Below are 21,863 nucleotides of genomic sequence, written 5' to 3'. Positions count from 1 at the left end.
TTCTGGGGTCATTAGACTAATAGTCTCCGCTGTAAAGTAGTGAGATTTACTGTATTTTACTGTTTTGTAAGAAAGTGGAGAGATCGAGGAGTTCAGATCTTTTTGAAGACCTACTTTAAATTTAGCAACTTAATCCGAATGGAAGTTTTGCTATTCCAACGAAATACTGTTTTTGATAGTTATCTGTTCCAAAAGGTCCAACAAAGATCAAGTCGTGTAAAAAATAAAGCACATTTTCCCTTAAGAAATAATAACAATTCTAACAGTCCGTTCTAGACACCCACAAATGGTAGCACATTTTATAGTGAAAATAATTGTTTTATGTGCAGAAAACAATCTGAAATACATATAAGTTACAAATGAAAAGGATGATTGAACATTTAATATCACCTTTATCTTTATTAACGCCTTTTGTTGACAATAAACCGAAAGTTAGTAGGGGAGGCATTTTGCTATACAAGCTCTTTTTAAATCAATTTAATCAAAATGTTTAGCTCTCTAAACTTTGTTTGGCCCCATGGTGGGCTATTTTGCTGCCGTACTCTGTTAAAAAAACAACACACAGAGACTCGCTAGTGCATGGGATTTGTTTAGGTATTCGATTCCGCGGAATGATATACAGGCAAACAGACTAGTTTGTTGAGCTTGTTTGGCTCTACAATAACCAAAGAGAATATACAAAAACTGGGGGAAGTATTTGGCTTAAAAAAATATTTAAAACCAAATCATAAAAAAAGCGATGCATATATATACAATTGAGTGTGAATTTGAGTGTTTTTGTGTTTAAAATATTTAAACGCTTGAATTTAAATTGAGTGTTAAAATATAAAAAAATTGAACCTTCAATGAACACAAATGTTGTTTTTGTCAGGACAGTTTGACACAAGTTATTTTACAGTATATTCCCCCTATTTCCTGTGTTAAAATGCTTTCAAAATCCAAACAAATGTGTTAGGTCAGCATCGCAGAAAGAAGTGTGTTTGACGCTGTCCACTATCATTGTAACAATAACAGTTTAGAAATGTGATTGTGCTAATAAAACATAAATAACTAAAGAGTCAGTTTGCAACTTGCTCACAATTACATATTTTTAGTAACATTAGTGGTTTAAACAGAGCATATATATATATATATATATATATATATATATATATATATATATATATATATATATATATATTTTTAGATATCTATACTTTTCCACAATTACAAATTATATTAAATAAAAATTGCTTGTCGGTTGGAGAAATTTGTTTGGGATTTATGCTTGTAACTCACCGCTGTCTGATCCACACATACACGCAGTGAGCAGGTGCACTTACTGTACACAAAAGTAGTCCAAAAGAAGCTTTGCTGTCATGTTTTTGTTGTAGGATTTTGATTGAATGATGGCTAATGTTAGCTCGCCTAATTTCCCTCATTACTTAACATCGCACAAAGCTAATGCGTCAGCAAGTGTTACGCACAGGCGTAGTCACGTCATTACATGCCGTAAGAAGGCGGGATAAAATGCTTAAAACACATTTGAAAGTTGGCACCCTCTAAGCAGCAACATAAAAGTTGTCAATTGTTAAATTTGAATTTCTCTTTGGAAATGAATTATCTATCTATCTATCTATCTATCTATCTATCTATCTATCTATCTATCTATCTATCTATCTATCTATCTATCTATCTATCTATCTATCTAAACAGCCCCTTTTGATATAATTGAAAGTAGCATCTGCCCCAGCATTTTTTTACATATTTATGTATATGATATTCATCAATAATGTAGTCATTTGATTGATAAAGAGACAAGATTCCCCCAGAAGTTTGAAAGTCCTGATAAAAGCGGAAAATTATTTTATGTTGGGTGGTTTTGTCTAAAGTAAAATACAATTTCCAGTAATTAAGTTATAAAAAGGTGACGTAAGTTAAGCATTCACATCATTTACATTTTATGTATATAAATGTACAATTTATCCAAAGCTTGATGTGTTTGACCCCTGGAAGGGTCCATGAACTAAAGAACAGGGAACAAAAAAGAACCAATGTATTTCTACCAGCACAAAACAGGAAGAGAAAGCCGATTTATACAAACGTGTTTCAGTTGTCATACGTGTTGTCAGCTGTCAGGCTCGTGACGAATGCCGAGACAGCAATGTCAGCTATGGTCAAAGAGGACAGACACTTTTTATTCAGTGATGCCTGTTCTTCTTAGGTTTATTTATTTGTGTTTGGCAGATGGTTTCTGTCTTACTTATTTTTTCTGTATATGAGTGATTGTAAACCTGAGTAGTCTTCTGTACTGTAAAGGTTGGCTTCTGCTTACAGGTCATCAGCATGTTGCAGTGAGCGATGCAATTGATGATATTAGGGATGGCCATCGTGGGGGCACAGGCCTGCTCAGACTCGCAGAGCTGCGCGACAACGATGGCACCCAATTCTACCTCCAAAGACTACTGCTACTCTGCCAGAATTCGCAGCACAGTGCTGCAGGGCTTACCTTTTGGTGGTGTACCGACTGTACTTGCCCTTGATTTTATGTGCTTTTTGGTGAGTTGTTGTGATATTTAAATGTAATCCTCATATATTGTATTTACATCACAATTCAGTCAGATTTTTTTTTTCTGGTACAACTTCAAGATGCTGTATGTTTTTACAGATATTTTATTTTGTGCCTCCAGGGTTTGCTATTTGTGTTCTCCATCTTGCGAAAAGTAGCATGGGACTACGGACGCCTCGCTCTGGTGACTGATGCTGACAGGTAAATTAAGTAGTGGTTGAAGTAGTTATGCAAGAAAGTAATGGAATACTTTTCATAGAAAATATCAATTTTTTTGCCGATAACATATTGTCAATCTTGCTTCTCAAGTCAATTTCTATAGTGCCTCTGTGGCAGACAGACAATTAAGATTAGTTTATTTCAAAGGGGACAATGCAATTTCATAAAACACATGAGTACACATGGTTGAATTAGCCAGAAGGCTAGTTTTCATCTGTAGTCCCCTAGCCGATCCTTATTTTAATTACCATGCTTTATATGATTTGACCATAGTCAGGAAGTGATGTTTTTCAAACGGGGACATAATGACACAAAAGGAAGCCTTGTTTAATGTATTTTTGCCACACATGTACACCTTTTATTATTATTTGATGCCACCAAATTGAGCAATCTTCTGAAGGGGGTGATTTCCATTAGAAGCAAATCCCACAAGGTTTTTGACACAGACAAGAACTTAATACCTGCATTTAAGCTTTTTTAAAAGCAGTTAATGCATGCACATCAGGCTTTGTCACTTGACTTGTCTAGTTTTTAGTGTGAGCCGTAAAGTTGTGATCAGAGCTGAAGCTTAGGGAATAGCCCAGGATAACTACAGCACATCATACACAAACTTACAAAAAGTAAGTAAGTAGTAAGTAGTTTACCTTTTTTACCATTCAAATGTACAGGTTATTCGTAATAGGGTGGTTTCCAACATGTTCCATGCCCCACAGCTTCGCAACACTTTGAATATGTTCTTGCACTGCCTACAGAAGGTGATGCTGGCAAATTTTACAAATGATTATCAGGCCACACTAAAAACAGAATTAGTACATGTAATTTGAAAAAGTATATTATTAAAAATAATTATCAATCTGGTACATCAAGAAAAAACTATATATTTTTACAAGCGTACAGTCAAAATATGAGGAAAAAGTATTTTTTTAAATTTGAATAAAGTGAGTTTGTTAAGTAGTACTAATATAAAAGCTGTCATATGATGAAAGACACAATATTAATATTAAATTCCCAAAAACCTGAACATTGAACTGAAACCTTCTGAGGCATGCTGTCTCTAGAGAATTGCCATATGTTATTAAAGCAGTTATTTGATAAAACATTTCTGGGAAATTGCGGCGCAAACATAACAAAAAAGGTTAGTACAGTCAACGTATTTCTTCCCTTTAATAACCATTAAATTATGACTTTATTAAATTACAACTTGATTGTTATATCTGTGGTCCTATTTGTTGTACTTAGAATGTATCCTAATATTGAATTTTTACACGTTAACTATAACTCTGATTTGAGAACCCCGGTTGTAATGGTTCCTTGATGTCATATAAGATATGATAGATATGTTTTATAAAACAACAATACTGATAATAGCAATAATTATTTTCAACACCAAAGGCACATTATTGCGGACCTCCATGACTGCAAAAGGCTTCACCCCTTGACACACTGCTTCATAACTTACAGCTGCGTTCTTTTAGATGTTACAGCTCCACTATTTTTGCAGCTGCACGTAAACTGAAATTGGGTTGGAGCGTAGCGGGATGATAAGAGGAGGTGGCAGCTGCCCAAGTCATTTCTTAAATGTTATTTCATTTATAGACTATTTTCCCAATGTTGATATGCAATTTCACAAACAGAAATGCGGTTTTCAATCTGTTTGCTGTAAAAGAGCGTGCAAGCAGTGTGCGTTGTACTAAAACACACAGAGAAGCCCATCAGTATGCCTGTGGTGTGAGATGTTTCTCCAGTGTCGCTCAGAGCCTGGAGTATCAAGCAGGGCTGCCACACAACCAATTTACATTATTTCTGTCTTTTCACCAGGAGAATGGATCAGCGTTACAGTCGCCTGGATGAACGGGAATAGTATGTTATGTTTATGTATTGGTGACCTTGCCTTATCTCTTCTCTTGTCCCCCTCTCTCTATTGTTGATCTAGCTAGCGTGTTTGTTCTACTTGGACTACTTTAGGTTTTCCCCCTTTTTGGTGGTTTAGTATTTCTTCTCCAGGTGTTTCCCACTCTTTGCCAGACTCCTAAATGAGTCTCCTTCTTTTTCTTGTCAGTGCCATTCTTGTGCTGCTGGGCGTCCTTGTCTTTTAATCAGATCTGTACTAATCTCTGTATTAACCTCTTTATGAAGCATAGCCTCCTTCTGTGTGTTGGCACTGTATTAGCCACACAGACAGTAGTAGAGTAGTAATGCTGGTTTATTTATTCTGCACTTCATGTGGACTCCTACACTTGAGACAACTCTCTCCAGTCTCTCATTAAAGTGAGAGGGGGCAGGGGGCTGCAGGGTAGCATCATTCTTCTGATAAACCTGGTTTGAGTTCTAACACAACCTATTTCCTGGTCATATATTCCAAAAAGTACTCTTCTTCCAATCCCTGAAATAGGAGTTTGATGCTTTTTACTAAAGAGATAGCAAGTTGGCTCTGCTTGAAGCAAATCCCAAAATAATCTGCCTCTTGTTTTTTTTCTGGGTTTTCCTTTTTTTTCTTATTTCTGTGACTTCTGCCTTTAAATTTTGGCCTTGTATTTTTCCAACAATGAATTTACAAGCAGCAGGTCTTTAACCTATACCAGGGGTGGGCAATTAATTTTTACCGGGGGCCGCATGAGCAACCCGAGCACTGCTGGAGGGCCACACCGACAATATTTCAATTAAATTTTGCTCAAATTATTTTTGATATACCGTAAGATAAATAATAATTTAATTTAACCTAACTTATCTTTATACAAAAGCAGATGGCTTTTGATGGTTTTATTTTTAACAGTTTCTTACACAACACTTCCTGATGTATAATACAATGCAAAAATTTCAATTTCTGTCACTTTATCCTGCATCCTCTTTGTTGTGAACATAGCACACCTGTAAGGTGATTGGCGAAGAAGGAGGAAGCGTTGCTGTTGCGGAAATGAGGAGTGAAGATAGACGTGCGTGTGGAAAGAACGAGATAAGTTGAGCTGTGTTAGTATAGGTTGCTCAATAAAAGTTTAAAAAGAGCGTCAGACTTGGTGTGCACTTCTTCTGGACGCTACAATTGGTGTCAGAAGTGGGATGAAATGCCTCCCAGTTCGCCTTGCCATCAAACCTGGGTGTCTTCATTGAGGGCGGAATTCCCCCATGCCAAGCAGCGTACGCTGTACCTGTAGACGCTGCCTCTCTCCTTCCTCCCTCTCTCTCTCTCTTTGCGGCGAGCTCCTCACGTCCGGGATTCACACAGACATCTGCAGTCGCTGCCGGCACCTTAAGTCCCCACTCAATGTCCTTCCCTTCCCGTTCAATCTTGACAAAGTCACCAGGAAACATCGTGTCACGTACCTCCCGATGACGTAGCAGGCTGAGCACACAAGCCGTGCAGTATGCGCAAAGTTTTACTTCTGACACCAATTGTAGCGTCCAGAAGAAGTGCACACCAAGTCTAACACTCTTTTTAAACTTTTATTGAGCAACCTATACTAACACAGCTCAACTTGTCTCGTTTCTTCCACGCGCGTCTATCGTCACTCCTCATTTCCGCAACTCAAGAACACAACATCAACTTCAGCAGGTTGTTACACTATATTCTTTAAACACAGCAACATGTGTACCACAAATTAAGCACACGGCTTTACCCTTAATTTCTGTAAAGAAATACTTGGCAGTCCATGTCTTGTTGAAAACACGCCATTCGTCATCAACTTTTCTTTTTTTAGCGTCTCGGGGATAACCGGGCATCACTTGTCGCTGTGCACCTTCACTCACAGGTTACACACGGACATACGCCCATAAATAACACTTTTCAAAAAAAAAGCAGCACAGTTGAATTGCACGCACGACATAGATGTTTTTTTAAATTTATTTTGTAATTTGTGATTGCCGCTGTTCACATTCACTCACAATCGCGCACAAGCATACGTCCACACGGAAGTAATACAAATAACGCTTTTCAAAACAAAAGCAGCACCGTTGTATTGCACACTCGAGATAGATACTTTTTAAAATTTATTTTGTAATTTATGATTGGCCTCACGCGGGCCGGACAGGGACATACAAAGGGCCGGATGTGGCCCGCGGGCCGCAGAACGCCCAGGTCTGACCTATACTATACTTTGTGTGTAGCCAATTTAACTGCATTCCTCTATTTGCGTTTGTGTGTTATCAGCTTTCCCATTCTACTAACAGTAATCATTGACACAAATATTTTAAGTTGATACACCATACAAATGGTGCATGTTGCGTTTTATTCCCACAGTGTGTCTGCTGCAATGACAACAGAGACACCTGAACGCTATGAGCGCCTCACATCAGTTTCCAGCTCAGTGGACATGGATCAAAGAGACACAGTAAGAATGCCATTTATTTTTAGCGGGTGGACAATGATGTTCATTCTGCCGTGTTTCCCTCATATCATATCCCTGCTCTGTTTTAGGGCTTCTGCTCATGGCTTACTGCCATCTTCCGCATCAAGTGAGTCAGGCTGATCTTTATTGCTATGGATACAAGAAAAAAAATTATATTGAAAGTTCTACTTCAGATGTTGAATCGAGATACCCAATCATTTTTGGTGTGATTCACCTTTAGAGACGACGAGATAAGGGAAAAATGTGGCGAGGATGCAGTACATTATTTGTCCTTCCAGCGACACATCATCGGCCTACTCGTAGTGGTGGGCGTACTCTCAGTGGGTATCGTTTTACCTGTAAACTTCTCTGGAAATCTAATTGGTGAGTTGTCATGTGAACACATTCCTAGCTGGTCAACTAGTTTGACTTTGCAATGTATTTGTACATTATGTTACTGTAGGGAAGCTTCCTGCGACACAAACATGCCTGTTAAATTAATATGTAAAACATATATATTTTTTTGTCTTGGTTTTGTGCCATGGATTGGCATTCCCCCTAAGGAGATCATGTTTTTCTTTTTATCTTGTTAAAAAAATTCAAAATGGTCCACATTCTGCTGCTATACAATGCATTTCTAAAGAAAATATATTCATTGTACTTTTGTATTTCAGATAATAATGCATACAGTTTTGGGAGAACTACAATAGGGAATCTGGATGCAAAGTGAGTGATTTTTATGGAATACTTTTCTCACCGGAAGTGGTCTCTACTGCTCAACACTTTTTTTCTTTTCCAGTGATCCACTTATGTGGCTCCACACCATATTTGCATTCTTCTACCTGTTACTGACAGTATACAGCATGAGACGACACACTTCCAAGATGCATTATCGAGAGGATGATCTGGTAGGTGGCATGATTTTAGTGGCTGTTTCACAAAATTCCCACTACACCAGGAGTGTTTAAAGTGCGAACGCGGTGCCAATTTTGACCCGCAACTCATTTTTTATAGGTCCTTGACAGATTGTAAAAAAACACAATTCATTAATTATTGAGATATGCTATTAGTGCTGTCAAACAATATTTTTTTTCAAATCAGATTAATCACATTTTGGAATTTGGTAAGTATTACTAGTAGCATTACTAGCTTGCATAATTTCAATTACCGGTAACTAAAATAAATCTATTAATTAAAAAAAAAAAAAAATATTTGGACACAAATGCAATTTTGTTGTTGGAACAGATTAGAATGTAAATCAACTAAATAAATTGCATGATTATTCTGTATATGAACAAGATTATTCAATATTTTTTGTGATTAGTTACTTTTGACAGCCTTCGTTATTACCCTAATTTCCTTTGTCACCTATAACACAAAGCTAACATGGGTGTTTTGTTCACCTAGCTAATCTATAAATGAACGTACACTGGTTTACTTTTAGTATCTTTTAATGTACAATATGTATCAAAGTAGAGATGTAACAATAAATAACCGAGGTAAAACTCCTGAAGGTTACTTATACCGTTTTAAATAAAAATTATTGAAAAAAACGAGATTGGTAACCACACTTTGATGAACTGGCTTGTTAGCTATCTTAAATGCGAACGTGAATACAAGACACATTGTGTTCCCCTATTAAAAAACGACATATCCCATTATAAACTTGTATAAACCCATTGCTATCTGAGTAACTAAGATATTTAATTGTGTACATTTAACCTACAGGCTGTGCTGTCTTAGAACAGAGTTATCGATCTGTACATAAAGGAATACGACAAGGCGAAGGTTGTTTTATTTTTACAAAGTTATTAACAGACTACAACAGGAAGTGAACTCACGCAACGTCATATAAACCGAAAATGAAGCAAAGTGAACTCTTAATTTGCATTTATCACTTAAATTGGATCAACCTTTATCAATTAACAATATAAAACTTTTACAAATAAAAATGGAAGAAGTGCAACATAATTAAACTCAAATAAAAACATGACTTTTATAAAGCCAGAACAATATTTAAGGTTTCTTATGCCAAGAAAGTATATTGTGTGTCTATTTACAGTATTTTAGTTGTTTAAAAAAACTTGGTTAAAAGATTTTAGTGCACATAACTACTATTTTGAGCACATTCAACAATACCACAATAATAATAATAACCATGATCATTTTGCTCACAATAATCGATATATGAAATTTCAATATCGTTACATCCCTTTTTTAAAGTGGCACCTTCCATCCTTCAATTTTTCTGAATGCTACCATTGCCGGAAAAAGTTTGGACACCCCTGTGCTACATGCACATGACATTTATCAGTTCTTTTTTTCCATTTGAATGCAGGTAAAACGGACTCTATTTGTTAATGGAATCTCCAAATATGCAGAGGAAACAGACATAAAGCAACACTTTGAGTAAGAAGGGTTTTTTTCTGCCCATTTGTTAATTTTGCATTGAACTTCTCATAACATCTCCTGTATAGATTCTCATTTCCTGCCCGCTTATGTAGCCTTTAACTGTATTAGAGCGTATGAGACATGCCTTTTCCTCTTAATACTGTTTTTTTCCACAACTACAAGACAATGGTAGGCTTATAAGTGTAAATGTCTATAATAGAAGCCAGATGAGTGGAATTATGCAAGTCATGTGTCATTGGCTACTATAGGGGGAGGGGATTGACCCTTATCCCACCAGCATTTCAGTAGCCGGTATTCCCTTATGTCTTTGCTGCAACTCGTCAGCATTTTATTGATGCAATATTTTCTTTTGGTACATGGTTGAACTTATTAAAGAAAACAATAACTTATGTTCCATAAGACTATTGTATTAATATTTTGTCTCTCACTTTTCTGTAATAGGCAGGCATATGAAAACTGTACCGTGCTGGAAGCTCGTATCTGTTACAATGTGGCAAGGCTGATGTATCTCAACTCTGAAAGGTACCAGTTCCACACAGAGCATTATGTGTGTTTAGCTTCTATAAAAATTGTGCGTATTATTTGAAAACTGATCCTGATATTCTTGACTGACTCACTTTTTAGCGTGACCTAATATTTGTTTGCATGCAGGAAGAAGGCAGAGCGCAGCAAGAAATTCTTCCTTGATCTGCAGGCTAAAGAGCACATCAACACCATGATAAACCCAAAGCCGTGCGGACATCTTTGCTGTTGCATCATCAAAGGTTGCGAACAGGTCAGAAGGATATTTCCTTCCTTTACTCGAAACATACTATTAAAGATTTTTCACTCAATGTTTATTAGTGGACACAAAGAAATAGCTGGTTGTTTGCCATCTAGATCATTACCAAGAAATTATAAGGTTAAAAGCAACACTGAAATTACCGAATGACATATATTACTTTTTGTTGGTGTAAGTAATTACAACCAAAATTTACTACAAATCCTTTTTTTCCCATGCCATTTACAGGAAGAAGCAGTGAGTTATTATACCAAGCTGGAAGCCCAATTGAAAGATGGCTACAGGAAGGAGAGAGAGAAGGTCAACAGGAAACCCTTGGGAATGGCATTTGTCACCTTTCAAAACGAGTCCATAACTGCTATGCAAGTGAAATGATGATGACCTTTTAGAGGTTTTTGTCTTTTTGTAACTGTTTTATTTGTTTTTATTGCAGTATCTTGAAGGACTTTAATGCTTGCAAATTTCAAGGCTGCCACTGTCGCAGAGAACCTCAAAGCTCTGCTTTCAGTGAGAAACTGCAGACACACAGTTGGACTGTAAACTATGCCCCTGATCCGCACAATGTTTACTGGTGAGTTGGAATTAAAGCGACAGCATTGGAAATATCCGTTAAGCAGACATCAGTGCTGGCTAATGTCAATTTAACCGATATGTAACCTTTCATCTCTGTAGGGAGCATCTATCCTTGGGGGGAGTCTCGTGGTGGATCCGCTGCTTGATCATCAACTGTGTCCTCTTCTTGCTCCTCTTCTTTCTCACCACCCCAGCCATCATTATCTCCACCATGGACAAGTTTAATGTCACCAAACCAGTGGAGTACCTAAACGTGAGCCAGAATGTTATAAGTGCTCTTCGTGTCTTGCATAATTGACGGATTGTCGTCTTAACCACTCTTGCAGAGCATGATTTATCCAAGTACTTCCAATACTAATTATTTTGATCTGCAAAAGTGTTAAAATAACAATACAGTAAAAACGAGTGCAGAGGACTGACTGTGTGCTGTCCCCATGACGCAATCACCGGATTATCTGTCAAGAAAATGTGTTTAAAGTTGCAACCAGTTGAGTGCTGACAAATACTGTATGTACTGATATGACCGTTAACCCTGGTTATCTTGAGCAGCTAGGGTAAGATAGCATTTAAAATCTACATTCCACTTGCTTCTACATAGAATAATAATCCTTGCACGTTTGAATGGGAACAGGAAACTGACAGTTTATCTCAACTGTCTCTGCTGTCTTGCGCAGTAATCCATACAATTTTCAAGAGCCTTGATTAGAAGTTTCATAAAAACACGTTCCTGTTGATCTAACCTTTAACCTCACTTCAAATGCTCAGTTTAGCCAAGTCTCAACATGTCACTGTCTATTTGTTTTGCCCACAGAATCCAATTATTACTCAGTTTTTCCCCACCCTCCTCCTGTGGTCTTTCTCTGCCTTACTTCCGACAATTGTTTACTACTCTGCCTTCTTTGAAGCCCACTGGACCCGGTAAGGTTCTCACTTATTTCAATCATCTGCCCAGGATGTTCTAATGTTGTACAAGTGTCCTGTTTATGTAATTTCAGTACTGATTCTGATCTTGTATTATTTTTCTTCCAGGTCTGTAGAGAATAGAACCACTATGCATAAATGCTACACTTTCCTAATATTCATGGTCCTCCTACTGCCATCCCTTGGTTTAAGCAGGTATATATAAAATATAAAAATATGCATTAAGCAAGGTATAGCTCAGTTTAAATGCTTCCACATTTCTGTTTTCATTCCCCAGTTTGGATCTTTTCTTTCGATGGCTTTTTGACAAAGGATTCTTGGCAGATGTTAATGTGAGATTTGAGTAAGTAGCATACATATCACCCATATATTTTTATTTCTTTAAATAAAGCTTTGTACCAGTCATTCGCTTTACTTATTGTATATGCCACAAGCTTTAACCTGTTCAATCTTTTTTGCACTGGCACATATTTGTTTAAGTTTCTCTACTTTTGTTTTAAGTTCTTGCATAGGTTAAGGCACCTTGAAAATGTATCAGTGAATTAAAATGCTGAAATTATTGTAGTATATAACATAGTAGTAGTCATTAATGATGTAAATCACACGTTTCATGCAATCACACCTAAAACTATTCCTACAGTAGGATGTTTATTTACTGTAACTGAATAGGTCTGCTGAAAATAGACCTAATTTAAAAATAGCCTGTTTTTTTCTTTAGGTGTGTCTTCCTTCCTGACAATGGAGCCTTCTTTGTGAATTATGTCATTGCATCTGCATTTATTGGAAATGCCATGGACCTGCTCAGGATCCCTGGTCTGCTTATGTACATGATTCGTCTTTGCCTGGCTAGATCTGCAGCTGAACGTAGGAATGTCAAGAGGGTTCGTATGCAGTCGTCTTGACAACCACGCATTAACATGATATTTTAATACCAAGTCAGTGTTTCCCATAAGACTGCAATCTATTTGTGTTGCGCCACATCTAGTCATGGCAGTCCAAATTCATTTGTGGCCGGCTGCCACATATAAATTAATGTATGGGAAACACTGTAGGTACAGTATATTGGAGCCTTCTAATTAACACATATCTTCACGTAAGACTTTTTGAGTTCATTGTTGTGCTGCGGCTGGTACTTGTGAAGTCATACTTTTATATATTGTACATTCACATGGGACGTTGAACATGTTTTGCTAAAGCATCAAAAAGATGTAAAAAACAAAAAACATTTGAAAAGTTGTAGTAAGATGAGGTGGCGACTTGTCCAGGGTGTACCCCGCCTTCCGCCCCCCGTGACCCCGAAGGGAATAAGCGGTAGAAAATGGATGGATGGAAGTTGTAGGAATCAATAAGTTCGGTTTATTTGTTTCAAACATGCCTACGGTAATAAGTCACATAAAGGAACGTTACGTGGTTCCAATTGCATATGTTCGAAAATGAGTAGGAAGAAGCAAAGCTTACAAGGTTTTGTTTGCTTACCCATTGTATCCATTGTAAGTGTATTGCGTCATGTTGTCGTTGTGCGCGCTGTGGCCCAACATGTCTGTCTTCAGCACTTTTTTTTATCAAGGTTGTCTCCCCTAGATCTGCCATGTTTAGCTATAGTAGTGGCGCCAGGTACAGTCACATGGTCGGTTTTCACCATGAGGAAAGCTCATGTTTTTGACTGTTTGGCGTGTGTGTTGGACTACTCATGGTACTAGATATCCATCCTTCATACATCCTTGCCCTCATCACATATTTACAAAGTTCAAGATTGGCTCATGAGACAAGCAGCATGACAATGAGGGGTGCACAAAAAAATATATTCATATCTGAATCGTGATTCTTATTCATCTTGAATCTTTAAATTTTTAAAAAGTAAGATTTTAGGCCATCTCCATGCAACCAAAATTAGCTTTTTTAATCTGTAACTTGTTTTGAAAAATGTTTATTATAGATATTATACCAAATAACTAGTGCTGTCAAATTATTAATTAGTTGAATCATATTAATCACACTTTTAAACTTGGATGAATCATGATTAATCACAGTCAAATAATTTGCTTGCAGAATTAAATTTAACAAGATCCCATATTTGTACTCTAATGTTGTTTTATTCTCAGTGTCATATACAAACATGTTTTAATTGTTTTACTTAACTTCAAGTCATTGATTTGCTCAAATCTTGATGACAGTGTAGTAAGAGCCTATCCCAGCTGCACTCGGGCATAAGATAGGGTACACCCTAGAAAAGTCGCCACATTATCACAGGGCCAACACAGCTAAACAGACAACCATTCACATTTACATTTATACACTGTTAAAAATAAATTAAGAATTATCTATTATATAAAAAAGTAGTGCTGTCACATTATTATTGTTTTAAGTCTAAACACGCTTTGAATTAGGATTAATCATGATTAATCACAGGTTATTACTTGCTTGTATAATTTAAAATAACTTTAGGACCCCAATATTATGATACAAATTAATTTAATTGTCAGATTGTCATCCAGGAATTAAAAAAAAAAGTTTTAGTTTAATACATGTCATTTTTATATTATAAAGCAGGGGTCCCCAAACTACGGCCCGCCCGCATCCAAAATCTGTCCCGTGGGAAGTTCCAAGTTTTTTAAAATTTTTATTATTATTATTATTTTAAATCTGTAATTTTCTGATCCATTTTCTACCGCTTGTTACTCTCTGGGTCTCCTAGCCACTCAGGCAAATCATATTGTCTAAAAATGCATTTTCCCATCGATAACGTGACATCATCGCGCCGCAGTGTCGGGCGAGCGAGCGAGTGGCAAGTGTGCGCTCTTTCAGTCAATTAGTGTGCGAGGAATAATATATATACACATATACAGCCCGGCCCCCGGCCAATTTTTTTTTAACCCAATGCGGCCCCCCGAGTCAAAAAGTTTTGGGACCCCTGTTATAAAGTACTGTCAGGGTTTATTTTGGAGTGAAATTGTCCCATGAGGACAACAGTTGGAGTCTCCTCACTTATTTTGCACTGATGTAGGCATTGACCTGATCACTGACTGTATTACAACCAGTACCGTCTTTCAGGTAACCATCCACATTTGAGGTAAAGGAGCATGTAAAGTCAAAATATATGGTGTGTTTAATCTGCTCCATACATGATTGTTTTTTGTGATTAATCACAAGAGTTAACTTGTTAATTTTGACCACCCTAAAAAAGTGTAAAACAATTAATTGGGACATTAAAACAAAGACAGAATTTGGGCAGACCTGCACACTTCATGAGTAATTCCTGGATATTGATTACTAATGATTTTATTACTATCCTGTCTTGCTGCAGCATCAAGCTTACGAGTTCCAGTTTGGCGCAGCTTATGCGTGGATGATGTGTGTCTTCACAGTGGTTATGACCTACAGCATCACCTGCCCCATCATTGTCCCCTTTGGTTAGTTCTGCTGTTTTATGCAATTATCTTGTTCTGTTTTTCACATACAGTAGATTCTCATCAGCTACACTGATAGGATGTTCTATTTCTCTGTGCAGGGCTGATGTACATGCTTCTCAAACACCTGGCAGACAGGTACAACATGTACTATGCCTACCTACCTTCCAAACTGGACAAGAAAATCCATTCTGGAGCGGTCAACCAAGTGGTGGCTGCTCCAATTCTTTGCCTTTTCTGGCTGCTGTTCTTCTCCACGATGCGTTCTGGTAGGATAGTACGCCATCTACAGGCCACACATCTTCATGACACAATCTATGAGACTTTAAAATGCATTCACTTTTCTTTCCCAGGTTTTACAGCTGCAATCCCCATGTTCACCTTCATAGTTTTGATAATCACAATTATTGTCTGCCTTTCTCATGTCTGTTTTGGACATTTCAAATATCTCAGTGCTCACAACTATAAGGTAACAACTGGGTCAATGATAATAGTCCCTTTGACTTTTTGTTGCATTTTCTATTTTTAATTAACGGAAGTTATATGCACTTTTTGTGTCTCAGATTGACACAGAAGAATTGGAGGAGACTGAGAATGGTCAGGTAGAGTGCACGACTGACTCCAACAAAGCAGCAGTAAGTAGTCCAGTTTACTTTATTTCATGATGTAACGCAGGGCCGCACATGCAATGAGCTCCAAACATTTGTGAAAGAACGTTTTTATAAAGCTGGGATCAATCAGCGTGGAGTTACTTCAGCTTCTTTCCAAAGTGCAAAAAATAATCAAAATCGATAAAGTACTTTAGAATATCAGTACATGGAACATACTGAAACTCAGGCTGTATTGAAAACAACTTTGGGTATAGCTTGCTACTGCGTTTCCATTACCCCTAGAAATGCGCAAAACCTAAATAACGAAATAAGAAACTGGTAATGGAAACACCCATATTTCGAAAAACTTCTCAAATATGGCTAAAACATTTTTGCGCTCTCATGAGGTGATTTTTGAGACGTTTTGATGTTTTAGATTTTCGCAAAAGAATGATGAAAACACTTTTTTTTTTTTTTTAAATACCGAACCGGCGGGGCGCCAATGCAGGACAACTCGGGCAGACAGGTTGTCTTGGTCTCGCTTCCGATCCGCACCAGGCTGTCTCACGGGTCCCTTTCACGTAATAGAGGCCGACCGGCAGGCTCGAAGAGACCCATATGCCCGAACAAGTGTCAAGGGGGCCTTTGAGTAATCACCTGCTGCCACTGATTTCTATTGACATCATGGAGCAGTGGCTGCAATATCTTCCTCAAAGCGGAGTCTCACGGGATGAGATTTTACGAGAACTACGGCTCATGACACAAAACACCATTTAATGGAAATACCTACAAGTCGCAAATGTACTTAATCTAAATTTGATAAATATCACTATTATTTTGCGAAAAACTGCAATGGAAACACAGCTAATATTTTGTTCAATTTTGTAAATGCAATATAATTTACAGTGGGGGTTAAGTGTTTTTGAATTTTAACTGTATTTCACTAACATTTACTTTTATGCTCTATACATATATCTAATCAACACCCGATCAGGGTTTTATACTGCCGATTCTGATCACCCATGGGTAAGATCAGCCGATGCCGATCACATCTATCAACTGTAAACGTTTCCATTTATTTATGGTGAGTGCTAGTTACTGACCGTTAAACAATATCAACACAATATTGAAACTAGTTCCTGATTTTTTTTTTTTTTATTACATACAGTTGTTTGAACAAAAATATAGTACACAATAACTAAACAAATGCAGAAACTACCATCTACTACTAATTTAAACCATTTGGTTTTTGTCCTCGAAGTCCTGTGTCCAAATAAATAGTCCCTGAGTTTTCATTAACAAAAAATATTTTTAGAAAATAAAGATAGAGCTCTAATCACTGTGGTATCGATCATATACTGATAGTACCTTTGATAACGACACCAAAAATGTATACCGGTACATTGATCCGCCATCCTCTTATGTTTTGTGTACTGACAATGCTGACACACAACAGTTGTTACATCATCTTCTCTCGATACTCCTATTAATCTTCTTGTTGATTTCATGTTAATAGCTGCTTACTTAATGCTGTTCTATCTACTCTTCTTAAAGTGTATTAAGCACTTATTTCTTAGTGTTGTTTAAATCTAGTTTAGTGTTTAGTTTAGGTATTAGCATGCCTGTTCCTGTCTTGCTCTGTTTGTATTGCAGCAGCAACTATCAATTTTTTTTAGTAATTAACTAATCTATCGATTAGTTTGTTTGATTAATTGAGTAATCGGATAAAACACACTCTATAGCCTCAGTGCATATTGTACGGAAAATAGTTAAACATTATCAATTTGGTGCTCCACTGTGTATGAAGACACACATTTAGCTGCTAGATTGTCAGATGTAGGACTAAAAATCAACACAATGTCAGCCAAAGGGGATCGGCGACTGTAATTGGTTTTGAAAGGCATTGATCAGCAATTATAATCACGTACTTCATGAAAATCAGCCGATACTGAACGGTGGCCGATCGATCAGCACATCCCAATTTATAGGCCAGCATTGTTTTATTCATTGCCACTTGACATGTGCTGTACATGTTAAAAAACAATGAGCTAATACCATATTACATAAACGTTTCATGTAAATTATTTATCTTCCATATGAAGCTCCTTTTTTAGTGGGGGTTTTTTAACCTAAAAACAAAAATGAAGGAGAGCAACTTTACTCATGATAAAAGTCAACCATCAAAGTAATATTATTATTGAAGTTCTGGTACAACAGATTTGATTTGATTTTTATTAAGGATCCCCATTAGCTGGTTGCCACAACAACCCACTAGTCTTCCTGGGGTCCACAATTCAATACAATTACAAGTAAAAGCATATATTTATAACTACACAATACAGAAAAAATAAATACAAGTATCAATATCATCAGCCAAGATGCTTTCTTGGCTGTTACTTTCAACATTTGTGCATGTACTTCTCAACTTCAAACTACATTGTGTGCTCATTTATTCTGACTGCCTACACGTGTTGTAGGCCTGGGCGATACGGCCTAAAAATTTAATCTCCGATTTTTTCACAAAAACTTTTTTTTTTCCCCCCTACGTTTTTTAAAGAAATCAATGACCACAAAAGACAGATAATTCAAAACAAGTTTTTATTTTATTTGATCAAATACTAGTAGTTCTTCTGTTAACAAAAATGTAGCATGTCACTGCATACACTCCATCCAACGCTTAGCAAAATTCTAATTTGTATGGGTTTTTTTTCAGACAAGATATAATTGTACTTTTAATGAAATAATTTTCAAAAAATTCAATTTAGAGCTTCCCATGGAATGCAATGTGTGTCTTAAACAAATTACTTCTGTTAACAAAAATGTAGCATTGCACATTGCATTCAAATAATAATCTCCAACATTGAGATTAATAAAGTGCAAAGTTGAAACGTCTGTCTTTAATAAAATACTTTTGTAAATACAATTGTAGTATTAAACATTGTATGCAAATAAATAATCAAGTAAAACATCGAGGGGACTATAGTTTTAGTAAGTGGTTGTTGTCTTGTTCGCCTCATAAAGACTTGCATTTCTTTCCCGCACTCTGCTGGAGGCTTCGTTTGCAGATGCAGGAATAATAAGTTTGTTGTGCTGCTGCCTTTTTTAAACAAACTTTGCAGCTTGCAGTCATTTGTTTTATGCTATTTGCCTCACAATCAAACTTCTGACAACACTTTTCTTTTCTTTGGAACAAACTTCTTGCATTCGTTAGCATTAGCCATGTTTTGCTCGGTGTGCCGCTATGGAAACAAGGGAGCGGGTGGAAGCTACAAAAGCTCCTGGGTACAAAAAGTATGTCGAAGCAAGAATAGAAACATATATTTTTTAAATAGTCTATAACAAAAAACTCAAATTTATAGATAAAATCAATATACAGTATATCTCCCGGGCCTAATTTGTTGCTAGCTGAATGCTCTTTATTCTTTGCGTTGTCTGCTTGGCACACAACTTCATTTTGTTTTAATCTCTTCCTCTACAGCAGATGTACATTGCTCTGGTTCTGCAAGATGGAAACTCAGAGGAAGCCGGATCAGGCAGCGGCGAGGAGGACGGTCAAGGCTCGTCACAGGACGAGGAAATAATTAACATGGAAAATGGTCTGAACGAGGACTTTCAGTCTGGAGAAGACAGCCTCATTGATAATGAAGTGAGACACTGACAGACCGAAGATTAACTTGACAGGAGTGCACTCAATAAATTAACTAAACAGGAAATTGGAATCACCAAGTCCACCAAAGCATCCCAACCTTGGTGGAGGGACTCCATGAACTAACATTCGTGCATACTAATGATGACATGGATTCTTACATTTACAGTACTTCACCAGGTCTCTTCAAAGACTACTACCTGCACAAGCAATGCATGTCCTGCAAAGTCCTTCAGATCAGCGCAGTGGAAAGACACGAATGCTTAACGGAGTCTTTGGGCATCTCCTGGAAGGGAAGTGCTGCTCTGCTGGTTGTCTCAACATTCTTGCACTTGAAAAGAGACCACTTGTCTAGTAAGGCGCCGTCACACGGCATGCTTTCATGTTGAAAAGACGAGATGATGTTCCCCAAATGCTCTACCGCCGTCCCTAAATGTGGCTTTCAAAGACGATGTAGTGTTCCCAACATCCTCATTGAGTCATTTAAAGAAGAAACCTCTCTACAGAGCACTATTTCTTCTAGCACATTGTCAACAAATAGTCTCGTAGGGCATTTATTAGAACACATAAATGTAGCGTAGAAGATTACCTGATATGTTAGCACACTACGTTTACTAAGACATGCAGCCAGTCGGGACTGCTGTTGAACTGCTGCTACAAGAGGACTTTGAGTTGATTTGGACGTAGAGGGTTGCTACTAGTCTGTTAGGATTCTCACTGTCATTGTTTTTTTTTTTTTGTCCTCATCAGTTATCTTTCTTTTTTTTTTTGCCTATACGTTTACATCTTATGCACAGATTCTGACATTTGCATTCATTTCAAGTGACAATGTCTTGCCGTTCTGGTTGTTAACTTTTGTATAGGCACTTGATCATGTAGATCCTGATAGATATATTATTATAAACTGTTGGCAGCAACGTTACAGCCTCCCAAAGCTGATTTATTCATTATTTATCTCCAATCATGTCTTATCTGTGATAAAACGTGAGGCAGATGACGCAAAAAGTCAGATGCGTTGGACATCAAAATATGTTCAACTCAACTAAGTAACAAACACACTATAGCACACACAAAATTGTGGCCTTACTATGTATCCATGTTATAATATCACGGAGACGACAGTGTGAGTCCACCATTGTTGTAGTTCTTGATAAAGCCAGTTCTTCAGGCCACTACATTCACAAAGAGAGACTGCACACAAACCATATTGATGAATAGAGACTGACCGGCCGGGCTGTGATCACGAGTCACATTATTTTGGTACTAACAACAAAATTGTCTGGTGTTCTCATATGATTCGTAATAAGACCTTTGTTGTTGTCATACCTCAACGTTTGTATACCTCTAACATGTCTTGAAATCTCTGAATGTGTCCTGGTGGGTTGTGGGAGGGATACTTTGAAAACACTATTTCTTTAACGTTGAATGTCGCTGACCTCTGCAACTTTTGATGAGAATTTAGCCACCATGAGCTACAGTATGTGCTATTTTGTAAAATAATTGAACTGACAAGTGTTTATCTACTGTGTGTCAGTCTCTTAGCTTTAGCCGTATTTTATTATTTTACACTTGTCTTGTAATAACTCCTCCACATTTGTGTATCATGTTCCCTTACCAAATCTTAACTACATCTGTGGGCTCACTGGAAATAAAACTATATGTGTATATATTTTTTTTGTTAAACAACAAAGCACTCATAGATGACAATGTCAGCTTGCTCTGTTCTGAAGAGTGCTTAGTAAAATGTTTGTGCATAACAGTTTCTCTATTATGATTCTTTATTTACAACAAATACTGTATCGCTAAGAATGGAAAATTATGCTTTATTATTTCATGGTTTTGAACCAGGGATCAACAATCTTAGCTATCAAAACAGCCCTTTTCCTCAAAAAAAAGTCACAAAACAAATGTTCAAATCTATATTTTCAATTGTACAAGCAAAGGAATTTGAATGTCAGTGTTTGTCTGTTTTCACGCTCAAGCCGACCTTCCCTTCTCCTTTGCTTTCCTTGTGTTCATTAAATCACCAGTCAACACTCTGCCTGTACACATGCATGGCCTTACAGTACAACGTTTGAAAACTTTTTTTTAAATTAGAATTTATTCCACTAAGGGGTCAAGAGGCTTGCAAACCCTGTTTTTTTTTAATCACATAAATGGAGATGCATGTTTTTGTACAGCTACATTAATCATAAATATATGCCAGCATAAATTGGTTAATTTGCCCTATTTTTGGCATTGTGTTTTCTATCATTCTTGAACACAATATAGAGCAGGGCTATAAAAATTGCGGCCTGCGGGTTGGTTTGGTGTCATTCTTAAACTGGATTTGGCTGTTAGGTTAAAAAAAACTTGGAATATTTTTGACTAAATGTTTTTGTAACCCAGCCAAAATGAACAAAAATCAAATGTCCACTGCCGAGGAATCAGGGTGTACCCCGCCT

At 37.1% G+C, this 21,863-nt stretch overlaps 1 protein-coding gene across 3 annotated transcripts in view; it reads left to right on the top strand.

Moving 5' to 3' along the window:
- LOC133606235 (CSC1-like protein 2) overlaps positions 1 to 21,709 on the top strand; it is a 24,541-nt gene extending 2,832 nt beyond the window's left edge. Inside the window, exons 2-24 of one of the 3 annotated variants that reach the window (XM_061959936.1) lie at positions 2,317 to 2,538; positions 2,670 to 2,749; positions 4,586 to 4,627; positions 7,002 to 7,092; positions 7,179 to 7,216; positions 7,331 to 7,473; positions 7,764 to 7,815; positions 7,889 to 7,997; positions 9,428 to 9,498; positions 9,943 to 10,023; positions 10,153 to 10,276; positions 10,511 to 10,644; positions 10,716 to 10,853; positions 10,955 to 11,108; positions 11,667 to 11,773; positions 11,885 to 11,971; positions 12,054 to 12,119; positions 12,495 to 12,657; positions 15,081 to 15,186; positions 15,285 to 15,452; positions 15,537 to 15,652; positions 15,747 to 15,818; positions 19,255 to 21,709. In XM_061959936.1, coding sequence (XP_061815920.1) covers positions 2,341 to 2,538; positions 2,670 to 2,749; positions 4,586 to 4,627; positions 7,002 to 7,092; positions 7,179 to 7,216; positions 7,331 to 7,473; positions 7,764 to 7,815; positions 7,889 to 7,997; positions 9,428 to 9,498; positions 9,943 to 10,023; positions 10,153 to 10,276; positions 10,511 to 10,644; positions 10,716 to 10,853; positions 10,955 to 11,108; positions 11,667 to 11,773; positions 11,885 to 11,971; positions 12,054 to 12,119; positions 12,495 to 12,657; positions 15,081 to 15,186; positions 15,285 to 15,452; positions 15,537 to 15,652; positions 15,747 to 15,818; positions 19,255 to 19,431 — 2,517 coding nt within the window. In that variant the 5' untranslated portion in view covers positions 2,317 to 2,340 and the 3' untranslated portion in view covers positions 19,432 to 21,709. Of the gene's footprint in view, positions 1 to 2,316; positions 2,539 to 2,669; positions 2,750 to 4,585; positions 4,628 to 7,001; positions 7,093 to 7,178; positions 7,217 to 7,330; positions 7,474 to 7,763; positions 7,816 to 7,888; positions 7,998 to 9,427; positions 9,499 to 9,942; positions 10,024 to 10,152; positions 10,277 to 10,510; positions 10,645 to 10,715; positions 10,854 to 10,954; positions 11,109 to 11,666; positions 11,774 to 11,884; positions 11,972 to 12,053; positions 12,120 to 12,494; positions 12,658 to 15,080; positions 15,187 to 15,284; positions 15,453 to 15,536; positions 15,653 to 15,746; positions 15,819 to 19,251 lie in introns of all 3 variants that reach the window. The other 2 variants (XM_061959926.1, XM_061959946.2) reach the window with 2 other exon arrangements.
- Positions 21,710 to 21,863: the final 154 nt, after the last annotated feature.

The sequence above is a fragment of the Nerophis lumbriciformis genome, linkage group LG02 (genome assembly GCF_033978685.3).
Source record: "Nerophis lumbriciformis linkage group LG02, RoL_Nlum_v2.1, whole genome shotgun sequence".
In the NCBI taxonomy this organism is placed as follows: Eukaryota; Metazoa; Chordata; class Actinopteri; order Syngnathiformes; family Syngnathidae; genus Nerophis; species Nerophis lumbriciformis.
Note: the sequence above shows the minus strand (reverse complement) of the source record. Positions and strands in the feature narration are given on the sequence as shown.